Source organism: Electrona antarctica (genome assembly GCF_951216825.1).
Source record: "Electrona antarctica genome assembly, chromosome: 21".
Taxonomy (NCBI): domain Eukaryota; kingdom Metazoa; phylum Chordata; class Actinopteri; order Myctophiformes; family Myctophidae; genus Electrona; species Electrona antarctica.
Window position 1 is genome coordinate 24,679,263 of NC_136802.1, and position 15,865 is coordinate 24,695,127.

Consider the following 15,865-nt stretch of genomic DNA (forward strand, 5'->3'; position numbering starts at 1 on the left):
CGTCAAGTTTCTGCTAGAATGTTCAGATCAGTTGTGTTGTAAATTGCAGTGGCGGTTGGTTGGTTGCTTTTATTGTGATTTATTTGTATATGCAGGTCCTCCAGCTCTTTAATAAACAGAAAATACATTTTATGTAGGAGAGAGTATGCATTTATCGGCTTCATTTTGTTCCAGTTCCAATTTCGTCTGATCATTGTGTCATCACTTCCAATTTCACTTCTTTAATCTGTACTCTGTATGAGTTCTCTATCCTGATTGGATACAATTGGTATCCTGACCTGAAAATGCATTTTTTTGTTTAATAAAAAGCAGGAGAGACATGCAGGAGACTCCTGTTACTGAACACTCTATTTCAAGTCAAGAAACGTTCAGTCTAGCCGTGGTGACTGCCATTCAGTCTCTGATACTAGCGTACCTAGATGAAATGAATGGAATCCAGTGACTTCCTTAAACATCTTAACAAATCACAGTATGCTTTGTGAACCCCCCAAGGAGCACTGAGGGTCCCTGGTCCCCACCTGGTCCCCACTTTAAGTCGATGGACTAAACAGGTCAGACCACTGGTATGAATGGTCTTGCCTCTTTCAACCTAGCATGGCATCACTGTTTTGGGCATATAATTATAGGCGTGAAATTCCAAAAACCTTAACAAAATAGTGAAAAGAACAAATGTAGATTTGCTGCTGTTGTGCTGCATCTCCATTAGGGTTAACGTTTACATTTTAAGCGGGGTTAAGTGATTAATATTGTTGTTGTTTTTTATAACTTTATTTATAAGATTTTAAATTTTGGTAGACAAACAACCCCACATATACCCCACCCTCCCCGGTTCCATCACAAAATAAGACAACAACAAAAGCAACAATAATAGAACCATAAACCACGATAATAATAAAAAAGGGTGTAATAAAGGATATAAATAATAAATGAATAAAATAATAAATAATAAAATAAATACAACTAGAAAAAGTGCCCTTCCGGGCACAGGTCTCCACCAGGAGGATAGGAGTGTGTGTGATGTTTGGCAAAATGTTTAGGAGTTGTTTTTTTTTATTTGTTTTTGCAACAATTTTTTTCATTTTGTTGAGGAAATGCAGAGCCAGATCACTCATAGCATCTCTGAGGATAGAATTCTGGATGAGCAGGACATGTGCAGCATTTTGTACAAACGGGCCACTCCTGAAAAATTTGGAAGGCAATCTTAGCCAATCAGTGTACAATCTGAGAAATCCAACAGACTCGTCTTGATCACATGACTACAGAGATCATGTGTACCGATTGCCATTTCTTCATACGCCTTTGATGGCAATTGGATGATTTGAGGCATTTTGTTCCAAAAATGTGTTTTGCAAAAATCAACCTGTTGGTGGCGCTATAACAGGCCAATGTGAAAAGGGTGGGATATATTCCTCAGCCTAGTAAGAAAATGTGTGAAAGATTTCACGTAAATTGCATGCTGCGTTCATGATTTGAGGCTATTGTTCAAAACGGGGCAAACTGTGAAAGCCAATTATAGGCAATTAGGATGGAATATGAAATATCAGACAGATCCGACTTGAGCACATGACCATAGAGATACTGTGTAACGATTTGTGAGATTTTTGGACAGAATCTGGAGGAGTAATATCAAAAAATGTGTTTTACAAAAGTCGGCCTCCTGGTGGCGCTATAAAAGGCAGATGCGGAAAATGCAGGTCAAAGGTTTGTCCTTGGCCTCTAGGGAGTGTGCATGCAACGTTTCACGCAGATCGGTGCAGTTTTAGGTAAAACATGTGAAAAGCTGCCTCATGGTGGCGCTATAACAGGCCGTTCTGGAAAATGTGGGGCAGAGGTTCATCGTTGGCATCCAGGGAGTGTGTGTGCAAAGTTTGGCATCGGCCGGGTTAACGGTGCCGGAGATTAGCTGTACACAGACGGACGGAAGGAAGGACGGACGGACACACACACGGACGGAGTGCAAAACATATAGCCTGGCTAATAAGCCAGACTAATATCACACAACACTGTCGCGGTATATCAGTCTGGGCTGGCTCCACTTGGATTTCATTTCCCGTCAAACATTTTCTCTTCGACGCAATTGGTCAGAGCTACTGTCAGTCAAAGGTCTCAAGCATTGAACGTCACTGTACCAAAGCCCGCCTATATTGCATACCGTGTCCCGATTGGTCCGACCTGTTCTCTGCTGTAGGAAAGAGGCGTGCTACTGAGCCTCGCCAGACCGTAATCCGCTGGTAGGCAACTTTTTTTTGCCAACGGCTGATTCGGTCTGGTTTATTAACCAGGCTACAAAACATACTCTCTCCCCATGCCTTCGGCCTGGTGGAGACAATAAAAATGGCCTTTTACTAGATTAAGGGGCTACACAGTGAACCAACCAGGCTCTAACCAGACAGTAGTACAATAAGGAAAATAGGTTACCACACATCCAATTATCAGTATAAAACATGACAAGCAAAAATGGGAAACAGAAAAATGACATGTAGGAAAACACTTATAACAGCTAGGATACAGCATCAAAAGATAGTGAAAGGGTGAATTCAATGAAAGGGGACCAAGCCTTTACAAATTTCTGGCGAGATTTGTACCTGTTGTATCTGAGCTTCTCCAATGGTATAAAGGATAGAACATCCTTGACCCAACTTGTGAATGTTGGAGGTTTATCAGATTTCCAATTGCGGAGAATAAGTCTCCTCGCTATGAGTGAAGAAAAAGCTATGAAATTGGCTTGGGGAGAGGTAATTGGTGCATCGTCGTTGGGAACTCCAAATATAGCAGTTATCGGGTTGGGCGCAATTGGTATATGACAAATGGTTGAGAAAGCATCAAAAATACTATTCCAAAACGGGTTCAAGGAAGTGCATCCCCAAAACATATGTCCAACAGAGGCTGGCTCCAGATGACATCTTATACAAGTAGAGTCAATGTCAGGATAAATTTTAGATAGTTTTTCTCTCGAGAAATGCAAACGATGTACTATTTTGAATTGAATTAGGCAATGTCTAAGACATAAAGAGGTAGTATGAATACGCTTCAAAGAGAGTTCCCACGTCTCTTCCTCCAGCTCTAACAGTGATTAATATTGTTGATTGAATTATATGATATGATATGAGACTAAAGTCAGCCCAATCCTTCTGTACCCTGCCACCAACGTGACAGCAATAACAATGACAGTTGTAACCCAGATTCATGTGTCACAGTGAGTGCAAAACTGAGCCCATGCAGGGCTGGGCAATATGACTTCAAATCAATATCACAATCACAATTATTTAACCGTGGTCTCGATTACGTTTAATGGACGATTATCTTTATTTTCTTTAAGTCATTGACTTAAAACATTGTCTCCAGCTGCCCTTGCCATCTATTCCAGGTGTTTTCAGTAACCTTTAAAAATTCATAGAATATTATTATAACGATCTTGTAGAGTGGGGGAAAAAAATACTGTGCCACCGCGATAATTATGGGCAGGAGAATGTGGCTTGTTTTCACCCGAAACCACCAGAAGGCAGAGAAAAGTGGATTTTTATAAATCTTTTTAGCATTATCCTAAACCAGCTGAAGTAAGCTTGCAGATTGGCTATTTTCACTATTTTGGTACGTCACCATTGTGGCCTACCAAAAACAAAGTTTACTACAGGTTTAAGTGGTTAATCAGACTAATTGATTTAGTTGATTTGTTTGATATAAGAAAGATTATGCAATTAACCTACAGTACATGAGCCCGGTTTGGATATTATTTGTGGGTAATTCCCCAGCCCTAATGGGACTCCATGCTGTTAGAGTAGCTATACAGCAGCTTGCCCTACATTTGGGTTGTTAAGCAGCCCCAACGTCTTTTCACCAGAGCGTTGCGTTCCCATCATCACCCGTGAGCCTGCTCTACCCCCTGCCGTTCCAAACCCACGCAACGCCTCACCTTATTTGGTGGAATCCCATTTTCCAGAGATTTACGACACTATATTTAGACACTATCAAACTAGAGGCGTGTGGCTGAATATTCACATCTCCCCCTCCTCCTCCTCCTGCTGTGATGAAAAGGGACCTCTCTTCCCCCACTGCTCCTGTTCCTGCTTATATGGGCGCCGTGACGGCTGTGTCACATTGAAGCCTCATGCTGTGTGTGTGTGTGTGTGTGTGTGTGTGTGTGTGTGTGTGTGTGTGTGTGTGTGTGTGTGTGTGTGTGTGTGTGTGTGTGTGTGTGTGTGTGTGTGTGTGTGTGTGTGTGTGTGTGTGTGTGTGTGTGTGTGTGTGTGTGTGTGTGTGTGTGTGCGCACACAGCACCTTTAGGTCTGTGCTGCAGCTGCACATGCATGTTCGTTGTGCATGCTTAATAACACATGGAGGCTTCGCGTGTGCATGTTCTGGTGTGTGTGTGTACGTGAGTGCATGACATGTGTGTTCTTTACACGTACGTTACACTTGAGGTTGTTGAGTGCAGTCAGTGACAGGCAGTTAGCGGTTTCACTGCAGTAGCATCCTGACGTCTTCTTGTTACTCTTATCTCTACCGAGCCCATTAGCGCGGACAGCACTGACCTGTGCTGCTGTATGTAAGCGCTGCCTCAGTGGCGGACGCTTGGTACATTCGCCGCCCTGCAACACTTCACGCGGGGACAGAATCTTCCGAGCAGGAACAACTGTCAAAAGCTACCAGAAGCTCCAGCGATGATTAACAAGGGATCACGTCACATCGGGTTTTGGCTCTTCCCCATTTAACCCGTTTTGGGCGGGAACCCCTTTTGGTGTTAGCATTATGTTATGCTTTAGCTATTGAAAAATAGCAGATCTACAAGCTCATAGCGCGCCACCGAGTGGTGCGCTATGAGCTTGTAGGTCTGCTATTTTTCGACTGACATAGAAACATAGCTTTTTCAGAAAACTGTCAGGATGTAGAAGACATTTTTAGAATCTGATCTCAGGTCAAAATGGGTTAAATGAGTTTTTGTGGCTGTGAAATGTCCTTGCATTCCCTGCAAAGTCACCCTCTGTGCTGTCACACTGTCCTTAGCAGCTATAGTCTCCCATTCCTAGTCGGCAGAGAAACCCTAGGTGGCAGTATACGACTGAGTAACGTTTGGTTTTGTGTGTGTGAATCACAACTGTACTATCTATGCCATAGACTAGAGGCTAAAGACCAAGATCATAAATATTGGCAGTGGTTCTCAAACTGTTTAATTTCAAGGACCCCCATAACTCTGAGAATGTTTAAAATGGAATCAAATGCCTTAAGGGTCCATTTGTGTACACTCAGAGTTACAGAAATGTTAGGGTCCATTTGGTTGGAACCCCCCCCAAGGACCACTGAGCGTCCCTGGACCCCACTTTAAGAACCACTGGTCTGTGGACTGATGTTAAACTCTTGAGCCCTATGCTGTTGTCTCGAAAGACTCAAATAGCCCATCTACGAGCTCACAAAGTGTCGCAATGCGACATATCGTGAGGTTGTAATTTTTTTTACCATTTTTGGCCATTTCCACCGATAATGACATCCAAAACAGGGACACCAGATTCAAATTGTTTAATTGTATAGAGCGTGTAAACGCCTTTGGAAACACACTCCCTTGCTTTTATTTCATCTCCCTCGGCAATCGTTCCAAATGTTGTTTTTCCTTGTTTCTTTATTACAAACAAAACATAATTGCGTGCAGCCTAGTCTCAGCGCTGTACGCATCCATGTCTCAAGAGTGCAATCTGACGGAGTGAAACCGTGAGTAAAATATGAAATTTGACTGCAAAACAGGCATGTGTATATCGTATACCCAGGGTGAGGGAGAGAGATTATTTTAAAGCAAACACTTTTGACTCATATCTTTGTTTCTGGTGGTCCCTGGAACAACATATTTTTAGATGGGTGGGGTCAGTGGGCCAAATACATATAATTTTGGGGGTCCTTGACATGAAAAGCTCTACCATAGAAACTTAATTTAAGGTTTTTCAGAAAGCTGTTAGTATTTAGAAGACATTTGTAGAATCTGCCTCGGGTCTACAGACGTGTGTTGCCAGAGGAGCAGCGGCGACAGCATGCCATCATTTGCCATGTCTCATATGTGTACTTTTAACACACCTGTGTTCAGAGTGGAAATGTACAGGCTCTTTTCATTTTTAACACACCTGTGTTCAGAGTGGAAATGTACAGGCTCTTTTCATTTTTAACACACCTGTGTTCAGAGTGGAAATGTACAGGCTCTTTTCATTTTGAACACACCTGTGTTCAGAGTGGAAATGTACAGGCTCTTTTCATTTTTAACACACCTGTGTTCAGAGTGGAAATGTACAGGCTCTTTTCATTTTTAACACCTGTGTTCAGAGTGGAAATGTACAGGCTCTTTTCATTTTTAACACACCTGTGTTCAGAGTGGAAATATACAGGCTCTTTTCGACTATGTACGTACCGTAGGACACAACCCAGAACCTTCCTTCCATAAACGGAAACCTTTCACAGCCTGTGTAGTTCTAGTTCTAAGTGCAAGTTCTCATTCATTCATACTTTGACCTCCATCTGGAAACGGTATAACTGAATACGTCAGACCTACAGACATGGTATCGAATCGGACCTAATCAAAATACTCGTATTTCTCTCCAATGGAAAGCATTACAAATCTCAAAAGTGATTTCCTTATGGGATTAGAATTATAATCCATGTCTGTGAAACCAGCCCTGTTCCTATGTTCCTATGCCAACTATAGTGTGTGTGTGTGTGGGGGTGTGTACACTCGTACAACACATTTAGGTCTGTGCTGCTGCTGCGCTAACGCACATGCATGTTCGGTGTGCATGCTTAACACATGGATGCTTCGCGTGTGCATGTTATGGGGTGTGTGTGTGTGTGTGTGTGTGTGTGTGTGTGGGGGGGGGGGGGGGGGGGGGGGCTAAGTATTGGGTGACTGGTGATAGCACCAGTCAGGATTCTAAAGTAGATTATTATGTTCTTTGAAGTACCCTCAAACAAGCAGAGGGACATTGTTAATTCTTACAAAACTCTGAACGATTGAGAGGGCCAAGACCTAGACACGGCCCCTGGAACACACCAGAGATGCCAGGCTAAAATACTTGGCATTTGTTAAACTCGCCAATGCCAAGAAGCCCTTTTCTTTTTCTTTAACACTTTGAGGGCTTTATATTAAAAGATGACATATAATATACTGAGGCTGCCGGGATTGTTTAACCCATTCTGCCCCACCTGTTAAACAGAAACGCAATGCAGTTGCTTTTCGTCTTGGCACAGGTAGGGTATGTTGCTTAAAACGTAACCTGACATTCCTGGCACAGATTGTGTTAACAGTTTGACTGCATAACCCGTGTTCCACGCTATTTATTCCATTGTCTCCCCCTTCGTAATACGCTAAAACCGCTATTTGTGTTTAATTCGCCGTTTTTTAATAATGAAAAAGAAATAGCGGATTTGTCGAGGACCTGGTGACGAGGCTGTCGCCTTATGATGACGTAACCGTAAATCGACCAGTGCACTGCATGGGCTGCAAGGGCTTCTGGGAAAAGGAGTTCAATGCAAGCGAACGGTGGTTTTGACTTGGCTCAGCGAGCCCCTATATACTGCTTGTTGTTCTTCCGCATCACCACGGTGAATTATTTCTCGGTTCGACCATATTAACAAGCTATGGGACTATTTTCAGGGGGATTTTCATGGTTCAAACTAAGGCGCAAATACTTCGGCGTATGCTCCAAAGGTAATTATCGCGTGCCTTCATCCGTGGTCTGTTTACTTTTGTCCAAAACGTTGGTGATTTTTCAGTATTCTAAGGGTGTGTTGCTGTGTAGCTTGTTGCTGATTGTCGCCAGTAAAAAAAATAGGTGTTTGCAAGGAAGTGAAGGGTCAAGTGGGGCACCCATAGTGGTCTTTGGGGAGCAGTTGTCAAAGTGGGGTCTGGGAGTGGGGCACCTATAGCTGTCTTTTGGGAGGAATGGGTCTCCAGCAAAAGTGATTAACATAGCTTAACATAGCTTTTAACCACTTTATCCATTTTTATCTTGGCTATTCAAAAATGTTTTTAGAAAAATATTGAAAATGTTTGGAAGATTTTGAACAAACAAACAAAGTTCTGGGTGTCCCTGGACCAAAACCTTCTCAGATGGGGGCTCGCGGCCAAAATAGAAAATAGTAAAATACACATCAATTTGGGAGTCCTTGACATGAAAAAGTCTGAGAATGGGAGCCCAGGTGTCGGGGGCTAGGATGTCTAGCTCTAGCCTTACCCCTGCTGAACCCCTCTCTCTCTCTCTCTCTCTCTCTCTCTCTCTCTCTCTCTCTCTAACCATCTCTCTCTAACCATCTCTCTCTAACCATCTCTCTCTCTCTCTCTCTCTCTCTCTCTAACCATCTCTCTCTCTCTCTCTCTCTCCATCTCTCTCTCTCTCTCTCTCTATCACTCCACCTCTCTCTCTCTCTCTCTTCCCTCTCAGCGCTTCCTCCCTCTTTCTTCCAACTCAAAGTCTGCCAGATTTCCAAATCCTAGTAATTGATTGGTCACATTTTGTCACAGGAGCTGAGCTCAGGCGAACAGAACAGGCACAGGGAGTAATTATGGGGGACCGAGGGAGCATGGCTTCCCATTGCTTTTAGTGCAGCAGGTGCCAAGCTGCCAGCAGCAAAGTGTTTAAACCCATCACATTGTGGAGAGAAGCAGGCATTTGGAGACACAAAAAGTGGTGCACTATCAATTATTTTCTCAGCGATTATTCTGTCCATTACGTTGTCCCTTAACCAAATAATTAGAAAACGTATAATTCAATCAAAAATAATTCTACTTGACTGCTAATACATTTATTTGTCTGATGCACCTTTGTAAACATCGGTGTCAAAATGGTAAATGGTAATATCTCATTTCAATCTCACAACTAAGCTCACAGATCCGTGTGTTATTCCTTCATTGTGACTCATCTTTTACATAAGGTTAGGAATGCACACGAAACACACATGCACTAAATCTATCCCCAAACTCTCCCTGCTGTGAGTGGCCTAGTTTTTTCTGCACCCTCGCTCGCTTTCAAACAAGGCCGTTTACGGATGGAATTTATGGCTTATTAGTCTATGAAGCATCAGCCTTTGTTTTTCTCTCCGACAGAATGTGGTCAAAATCGTTTCTTATCTCTCTTTCAGACACACACCATCCCAGAAAAACATTCTCTCTCTCTCTCTCTCTCTCTCTCTCTCTGTCTGTCTCTCTGTCTCTCTCTCTCTCTCTCTCTCTCTCTCTCTCTCTCTCTCTCTCTCTGTCTCTCTGTCTCTCTGTCTCTCTCTCTCTTGTGTTGTCTCACTCTTATGGAGACTCGGAGACATGAACACTGTACATAACTCACTGACATTAAAACAGCACGTATTGCGCGCAGGGTTGTGCCCTCTTAATTGGATGAGAGAAATCCCGTTAGGAGCTTTCTGGCCGCTGGCCACAGAGCTGGTGGACCGCGTGTCCCCTGTGCCGTCTCTGCAGCCACACTCTGCCCATTAGGACCTGAGAACAGATTCTACAAAATGTCTTCTGAAAAACGTGTCAAACTTTTGAGTGGTGCAACCACTCCCTTACAGAGCTGTGTGTGTGGCTGGGTGGCTGGCTGGGTGGCTGGGTGGGTATGAGCACAAAAACAGCATGGCTGTTTTTCACCATGTGTGCGCAACCTAACACACACACAAACACACACGCACATATTAACTGTATATATGATGATTCCGGGTGTGCCAGTACAGTACAGTACAGTACAGTACAGTACAGTACAGTACAGTACAGTACAGTACAGTACAGTACAGTACAGTACAGTACAGTACAGTACAGAGGGTACAGTAGAGGGACCCCCACACGGTAACTCTGTCATTTCTCAACCGTTTCGGACGTGGGGCGGCTCGCCGTATTCGGCCCGGCCCCCTGGTTTCAAAAACAGCAGATCACAAGCTTGTAGTGCTATTTTTCAACAGCTAAAGTTTAAAATAATTTTTAAGGTGGTTAAAAGCTATAAGGTGACGCAGATGTGTCCTCGGGTCTAAAATGGGTTAGGACGAAGCAAATACACACATACTGTAGCTCTAGCGGAGCGCTTGACTTAGTACACCAATATGCCCTCCCGTATGGAACGGGAGGGCATATTGGTGTACTGTACACATACTGTAGCTCTTCCATACGGGAGGGCATATTGGTGTACAGTACACATACTGTAGCTCTTCCATACGGGAGGGCATATTGGTGTACTGTACACATACTGTAGCTCTTCCATACGGGAGGGCATATTGGTGTACAGTACACATACTGTAGCTCTTCCATACGGGAGGGCATATTGGTGTACAGTACACATACTGTAGCTCTTCCATACGGGAGGGCATATTGGTGTACTGTACACATACTGTAGCTCTTCCATACGGGAGGGCATATTGGTGTACTGTACACATACTGTAGCTCTTCCATACGGGAGGGCATATTGGTGTACTGTACACATACTGTAGCTCTTCCATACGGGAGGACATATTGGTGTACTGTACACATACTGTAGCTCTTCCATACGGGAGGACATATTGGTGTACTGTACACATACTGTAGCTCTTCCATACGGGAGGGCATATTGGTGTACCCATACTGTAGCTCTTCCATACGGGAGGGCATATTGGTGTACTGTACACATACTGTAGCTCTTCCATACGGGAGGACATATTGGTGTACTGTACACATACTGTAGCTCTTCCATACGGGAGGACATATTGGTGTACACATACTGTAGCTCTTCCATACGGGAGACATATTGGTGTACACATACTGTAGCTCTTCCATAAGGGAGGGCATATTGGTGTACCCATACTGTAGCTCTTCCATACGGGAGGGCATATTGGTGTACTGTACACATACTGTAGCTCTTCCATACGGGAGGACATATTGGTGTACTGTACACATACTGTAGCTCTTCCATACGGGAGGACATATTGGTGTACACATACTGTAGCTCTTCCATACGGGAGGGCATATTGGTGTACACATACTGTAGCTCTTCCATAAGGGAGGGCATATTGGTGTACACATACTGTAGCTCTTCCATACGGGAGGCATATTGGTGTACACATACTGTAGCTCTTCCATACGGGAGGACATATTGGTGTACACATACTGTAGCTCTTCCATACGGGAGGGCATATTGGTGTACACATACTGTAGCTCTTCCATACGGGAGGCATATTGGTGTACACATACTGTAGCTCTTCCATACGGGAGGGCATATTGGTGTACACATACTGTAGCTCTTCCATACGGGAGGACATATTGGTGTACACATACTGTAGCTCTTCCATACGGGAGGGCATATTGGTGTACACATACTGTAGCTCTTCCATACGGGAGGCATATTGGTGTACACATACTGTAGCTCTTCCATACGGGAGGACATATTGGTGTACACATACTGTAGCTCTTCCATACGGGAGGGCATATTGGTGTACACATACTGTAGCTCTTCCATACGGGAGGGCATATTGGTGTACACATACTGTAGCTCTTCCATACGGGAGGGCATATTGGTGTACACATACTGTAGCTCTTCCATACGGGAGGGCATATTGGTGTACACATACTGTAGCTCTTCCATACGGGAGGCATATTGGTGTACACATACTGTAGCTCTTCCATACGGGAGGGCATATTGGTGTACACATACTGTAGCTCTTCCATACGGGAGGCATATTGGTGTACACATACTGTAGCTCTTCCATACGGGAGGACATATTGGTGTACACATACTGTAGCTCTTCCATACGGGAGGTGTACACATACTGTAGCTCTTCCATACGGGAGGGCATATTGGTGTACTAAGTCAAGCGCTCCGCTCTGGTCAAGAGACCAGAGCTCCCTCTTCTCCCGCCACAAGGCCGTCTCTCATTGGCTCTTCTGAACAACATAATTTACTTGGCCCCAAGGGCGCCGTTCCCTGAGGGTCTAAAGCCCGGGAACTTTACAGCACAGTCAAGTACCCATAAAGGGATTTGGCAGCCGAGACGTTTCTCATATAAACTGTTTTTTAGAGAGTTTTGTGGGCCTCTGTTTGGAAAGCTGCCTGCCTGGCGGGGCCAGGGGAGAGGAGGGGAATCGATGAAATGTTACCGTTCTTGACAAGTGACTCTGTCTCACTCTTCTCAGCCGTCCATATATATATACAGTATATATATATATATTCTCTCCTGCCTGTGTGTTTTATTCCCTCACAAGCTTTGCCCTCAGTTTCTGTCAAGCCAGTGATGCGGTGACTGTATATCGTTCAGCCAGCAGTGTTGGCGGGGCAAGGAGGAAGTTGCTACAGGGGGAACTTGTTTTAAGCGCGCAGCTGGTGTTGAAGTTGGCCGCTGGTCACTGAGGGAGCAGTTAACTTCACAGGCGTGCTCTTCAGTCAATATTACTGCCGCTGTGAGCTCATAAATATATGCAGTGCCTTTCCAAAACAATCTATAGCACATAGTCCCCCATTTCTCACAGAGCACGGCTGTTCTCTCTCTTAATCTCTCTGTGTGTGCCTCACACGTTCTGTCTCTCTTGTCTTGGAAAAAACGTAGTGGCAGCAGCATCTACATGGGCAACTGGCGACCCGGGGGGGCCACATGCGGCCCCCACCTTCACTTAATGTGGCCCCCAGGTTAATATCCCAACATTGATATATTATATATTTCAGCTGTTACAATTGCAAACATGACCCGCTTTAATTACTTCATTCTAGTGAATTGTCTTTTATACGTCCAATGAATTTGCATTTAAGTTCATGAAGTTATCATAAGTAACCTATAACTAAATGCATTTGAAATTAAAGAAACGATACACATTACTTTTCAGGATTCCAATTCTAAAATGGTAAAAAATAAATTAATCAGTATTTCAATTCAAATATAGCAAACATAGCAGATCTACAAGCAAAAAATTGAGCTTGTGGATCTGCTATTATTGATACGACAGTAATATGCAACGTGGCCCTCTGGAGTGAGTGCAGAACTATAGTTCAAAGTTGCCCACCCCTCTAGTGCAGTGGTTTTCAACCCTTTTTATATCAAGGTCCATTATTTCTTTGGCATTTGAGCCACGGATCACCATTTGATGAGATTTAGCCTCTCAGACCCAAAATATTTTGTTGTCATTGGATAAGATTTGGTCCACAATTCCATGTTGTATTGAGGTAGGAGAGATAACAGTCAAACATTGATCAAAATTAGTCTACACAATTCTCTAATTGTGTAGACTTCTTGTAAATTAAGTAATGCAGATGTTAAAAGATCTATAAGGGTCCATTTGGGTACCAACTCTCCATCATTTATCTGGGGACCACCTGGAACCCCCTCAAGGACCACTGGTTGAAAACTACTGCTCTAGTGTATCTCATGTGCCTCTGTATCCCAGCACATGAGGTTGGTTTTGCCGTACACTTGACGTGACCGATTGTCTTCTCGCTCCCTCTCCACCACAGGTCTGGTGCAGAAGGTGGACCAGCGGCTCCCAGTGGCCAACGAGTACCTGCTGCTGTCGGGCGGGGCGCGCGAGGGCGTGCTGGACCTCAACCCCGAGGAGCTGGGCGACTACGCGCGCGGCGCCGACTACGACCTGGACTTCACGCTGCTGGTGCCGGCGCTCAAGCTCCACGACCGCAACCAGCCCGTGACGCTGGACATGCGGCGCTCGTCGCCCTGCCACTCGTGGCTCAGCCTGCGGCTGTGTGACTCGCACACGCTGGCCCGCTGGGGCGTCTGCTGCGAGGAGGAGGCCGGCACGCCGCCGGAGGACGAGGAAGAGGAGGACGAGGGAGGAGGAGGAGACATGGGTAGGGAAAGGAGGGGAGAGGGGTACAAAGGGTGGAGAGAACATAGAAGGTATAGGGGTGTACAGGCCCAGGGGTGGGTGTCGTCCATAGCTTCTTCTTAGGAATCGGGAGCAAGTTAGTTTGCTTCTTCGCATTTTGATTCGTAGCAAGCGTTTATCGTTGAAGGTGTTGTGAGCCGAAAATAGCCAACCCAAAAGGGGGTGCATACGTTGGTTGGTCATACCAAAACAGTCTACAGTCATTAGTCAGACAAACCTGTGCTGCAGGTTAAAAATCACCCGTGTTGCAGGTTAAAAATCACCCGTGGCGGGGCGCCCACTGGCCAAGTGGTCCAGGCGCATGCCACATATAGGCTTTGGCCTGACAGCGCGTCACGTGTTCGAGTCCCGTTCATGACGACCTTTGCTGCATGTCTCTCCCCTTCTCTCTCTCCCTCTTTCCTGTCTATCTTCACTTGATACTATCAATAAAGGCAGAAAAGCCAAAAAAAAATCTGAAAAAAAGAAAAAAAATCACCCGTGGCTCCCGACATGCGTGGCAGGTTAAAACTAATCAGTGCTGCGGATAAAACCACCCGTGGCTTCCTGTGAGGTTAGGGTTTGGGGAGGGTGTCTCACTAATGGTGTGTCTGATGCTTTGTGAACTAACAGATCGGCTATATTCAAGCACGGCTTTATGAAAGTGCCGTCGTGCATAACCTTGAGAGCAGGGAAATGTGGCAAAGTGGCATATTTGGCTGCTTGAATCTGGCCTCATTAGCCCCTTCTAAGAGGGCTTAGAGAGATGTTGGTATTCATACAAAAGAACAGCTAAATAAATGGGACAGTAGGGCAGAGTTCAGTTAGAAATCAGAAATGTACTGGAAAATGTAATGGAAAGAGAGATGAAGGACTGGGCAAACAATGAAAGAGATTAAGAGAGAGAGGAGCATGAATGGAAAGCTTGATAGTGGAGGATGAGTACAGGAGAAAAATGATGAAGAAATGGGCAGCGACAGCAAGGGTAGATTGAGTTTGTTTTAGGCTTCACCGGGGTAATGTGATGAATGGCGTTGTGGATACATTTCTGTCCCCAGCCCGCCCCTGTAATCCTTTGCCTTTACATCCCAGGAGGAACACTTCCCCTGGAAATAAGCACTGGAAACATTTTATTGAGTGTGACTTTGCATACAATAACGTTCGCCTTCTCTCCAAGCGTGTAACTTTTCCCACCTAAAATAAAGCAATAACATTTAGTGTTATGGCTCTCTTTTATATACTCTGTTTACTATATTCTTACTTTATCTCCAATTTAGTTTCCTACAGTTTATGTACAGTACTTACAGTAAGTAGTGCAAGTGGTTTCACAACAATGCTTCGTACCGAACCTTGGACTATTTTAGTAATGCTGGCAGCCTTGTAGAAGCCGGCAAGGCATGGAGAGTCATAGGTAGGTACTTGGTTTATCCTGTGGTTCATTCAGTTTCAGCTTCACCCAGCTGGTGGATGCTCAGGTGCTGCTCAGAGGGGGGGGGGGGGGGGGGGGGGGTCGATTAGGGGTTACGTGAATGCCTTATTGTAAGTGCGTAGCTCAGGGACACGCAGACACGATTACCGGACCAGGAGGCAACCTGGTGACCTTCTGATTTGCGAGACGACATTTCTACCCTAAGCTACAGCTGCCCTTAAAGTCCACTGTGGACTTTTGTATGCACATTGATTGGTCTAAATAATTCCATGAATTCTAATTAAACGTAATTTGTTTAGCCACTCTGACGTGTATTGATGTTCATACTAACGCTAAAACGCCAAAGCTATTCCAGACCCAAGGACGCCAGATGGCAAAGTCCTGCTCACCTTTGTTTCAGAATCTGGGAATGCCAAATCTGTTCTGCTACTACATTTATGTATCTATTTGTATCAGCTTTCGTAACCACATTAACCCTGGTGTTGCCATGTTGGTGCATAAGTATGAAATGTAACCACATTAACCCTGGTGTTGCCATGTTGGTGCATAAGTATGAAATGGGGCTTCAGTGGCTGGTGCAGTATTTGTCAGGAGAAACAACACGTGACATTGGTTTGTCTTCACGTCAGTGTTGATTTCGT

At 44.6% G+C, this 15,865-nt stretch overlaps 1 protein-coding gene across 2 annotated transcripts in view; it reads left to right on the forward strand.

Moving 5' to 3' along the window:
• Window positions 1–15,865, forward strand: part of tmem102 (transmembrane protein 102) — a 38,188-nt gene that overhangs the window by 11,647 nt on the left and 10,676 nt on the right. For both annotated transcript variants that reach the window (XM_079491420.1, XM_079491421.1), the window contains exon 3: window positions 13,428–13,778. In XM_079491420.1, the coding sequence (XP_079347546.1) occupies window positions 13,428–13,778 (351 nt within the window). The remainder of the gene's footprint in view (window positions 1–13,427; window positions 13,779–15,865) is intronic.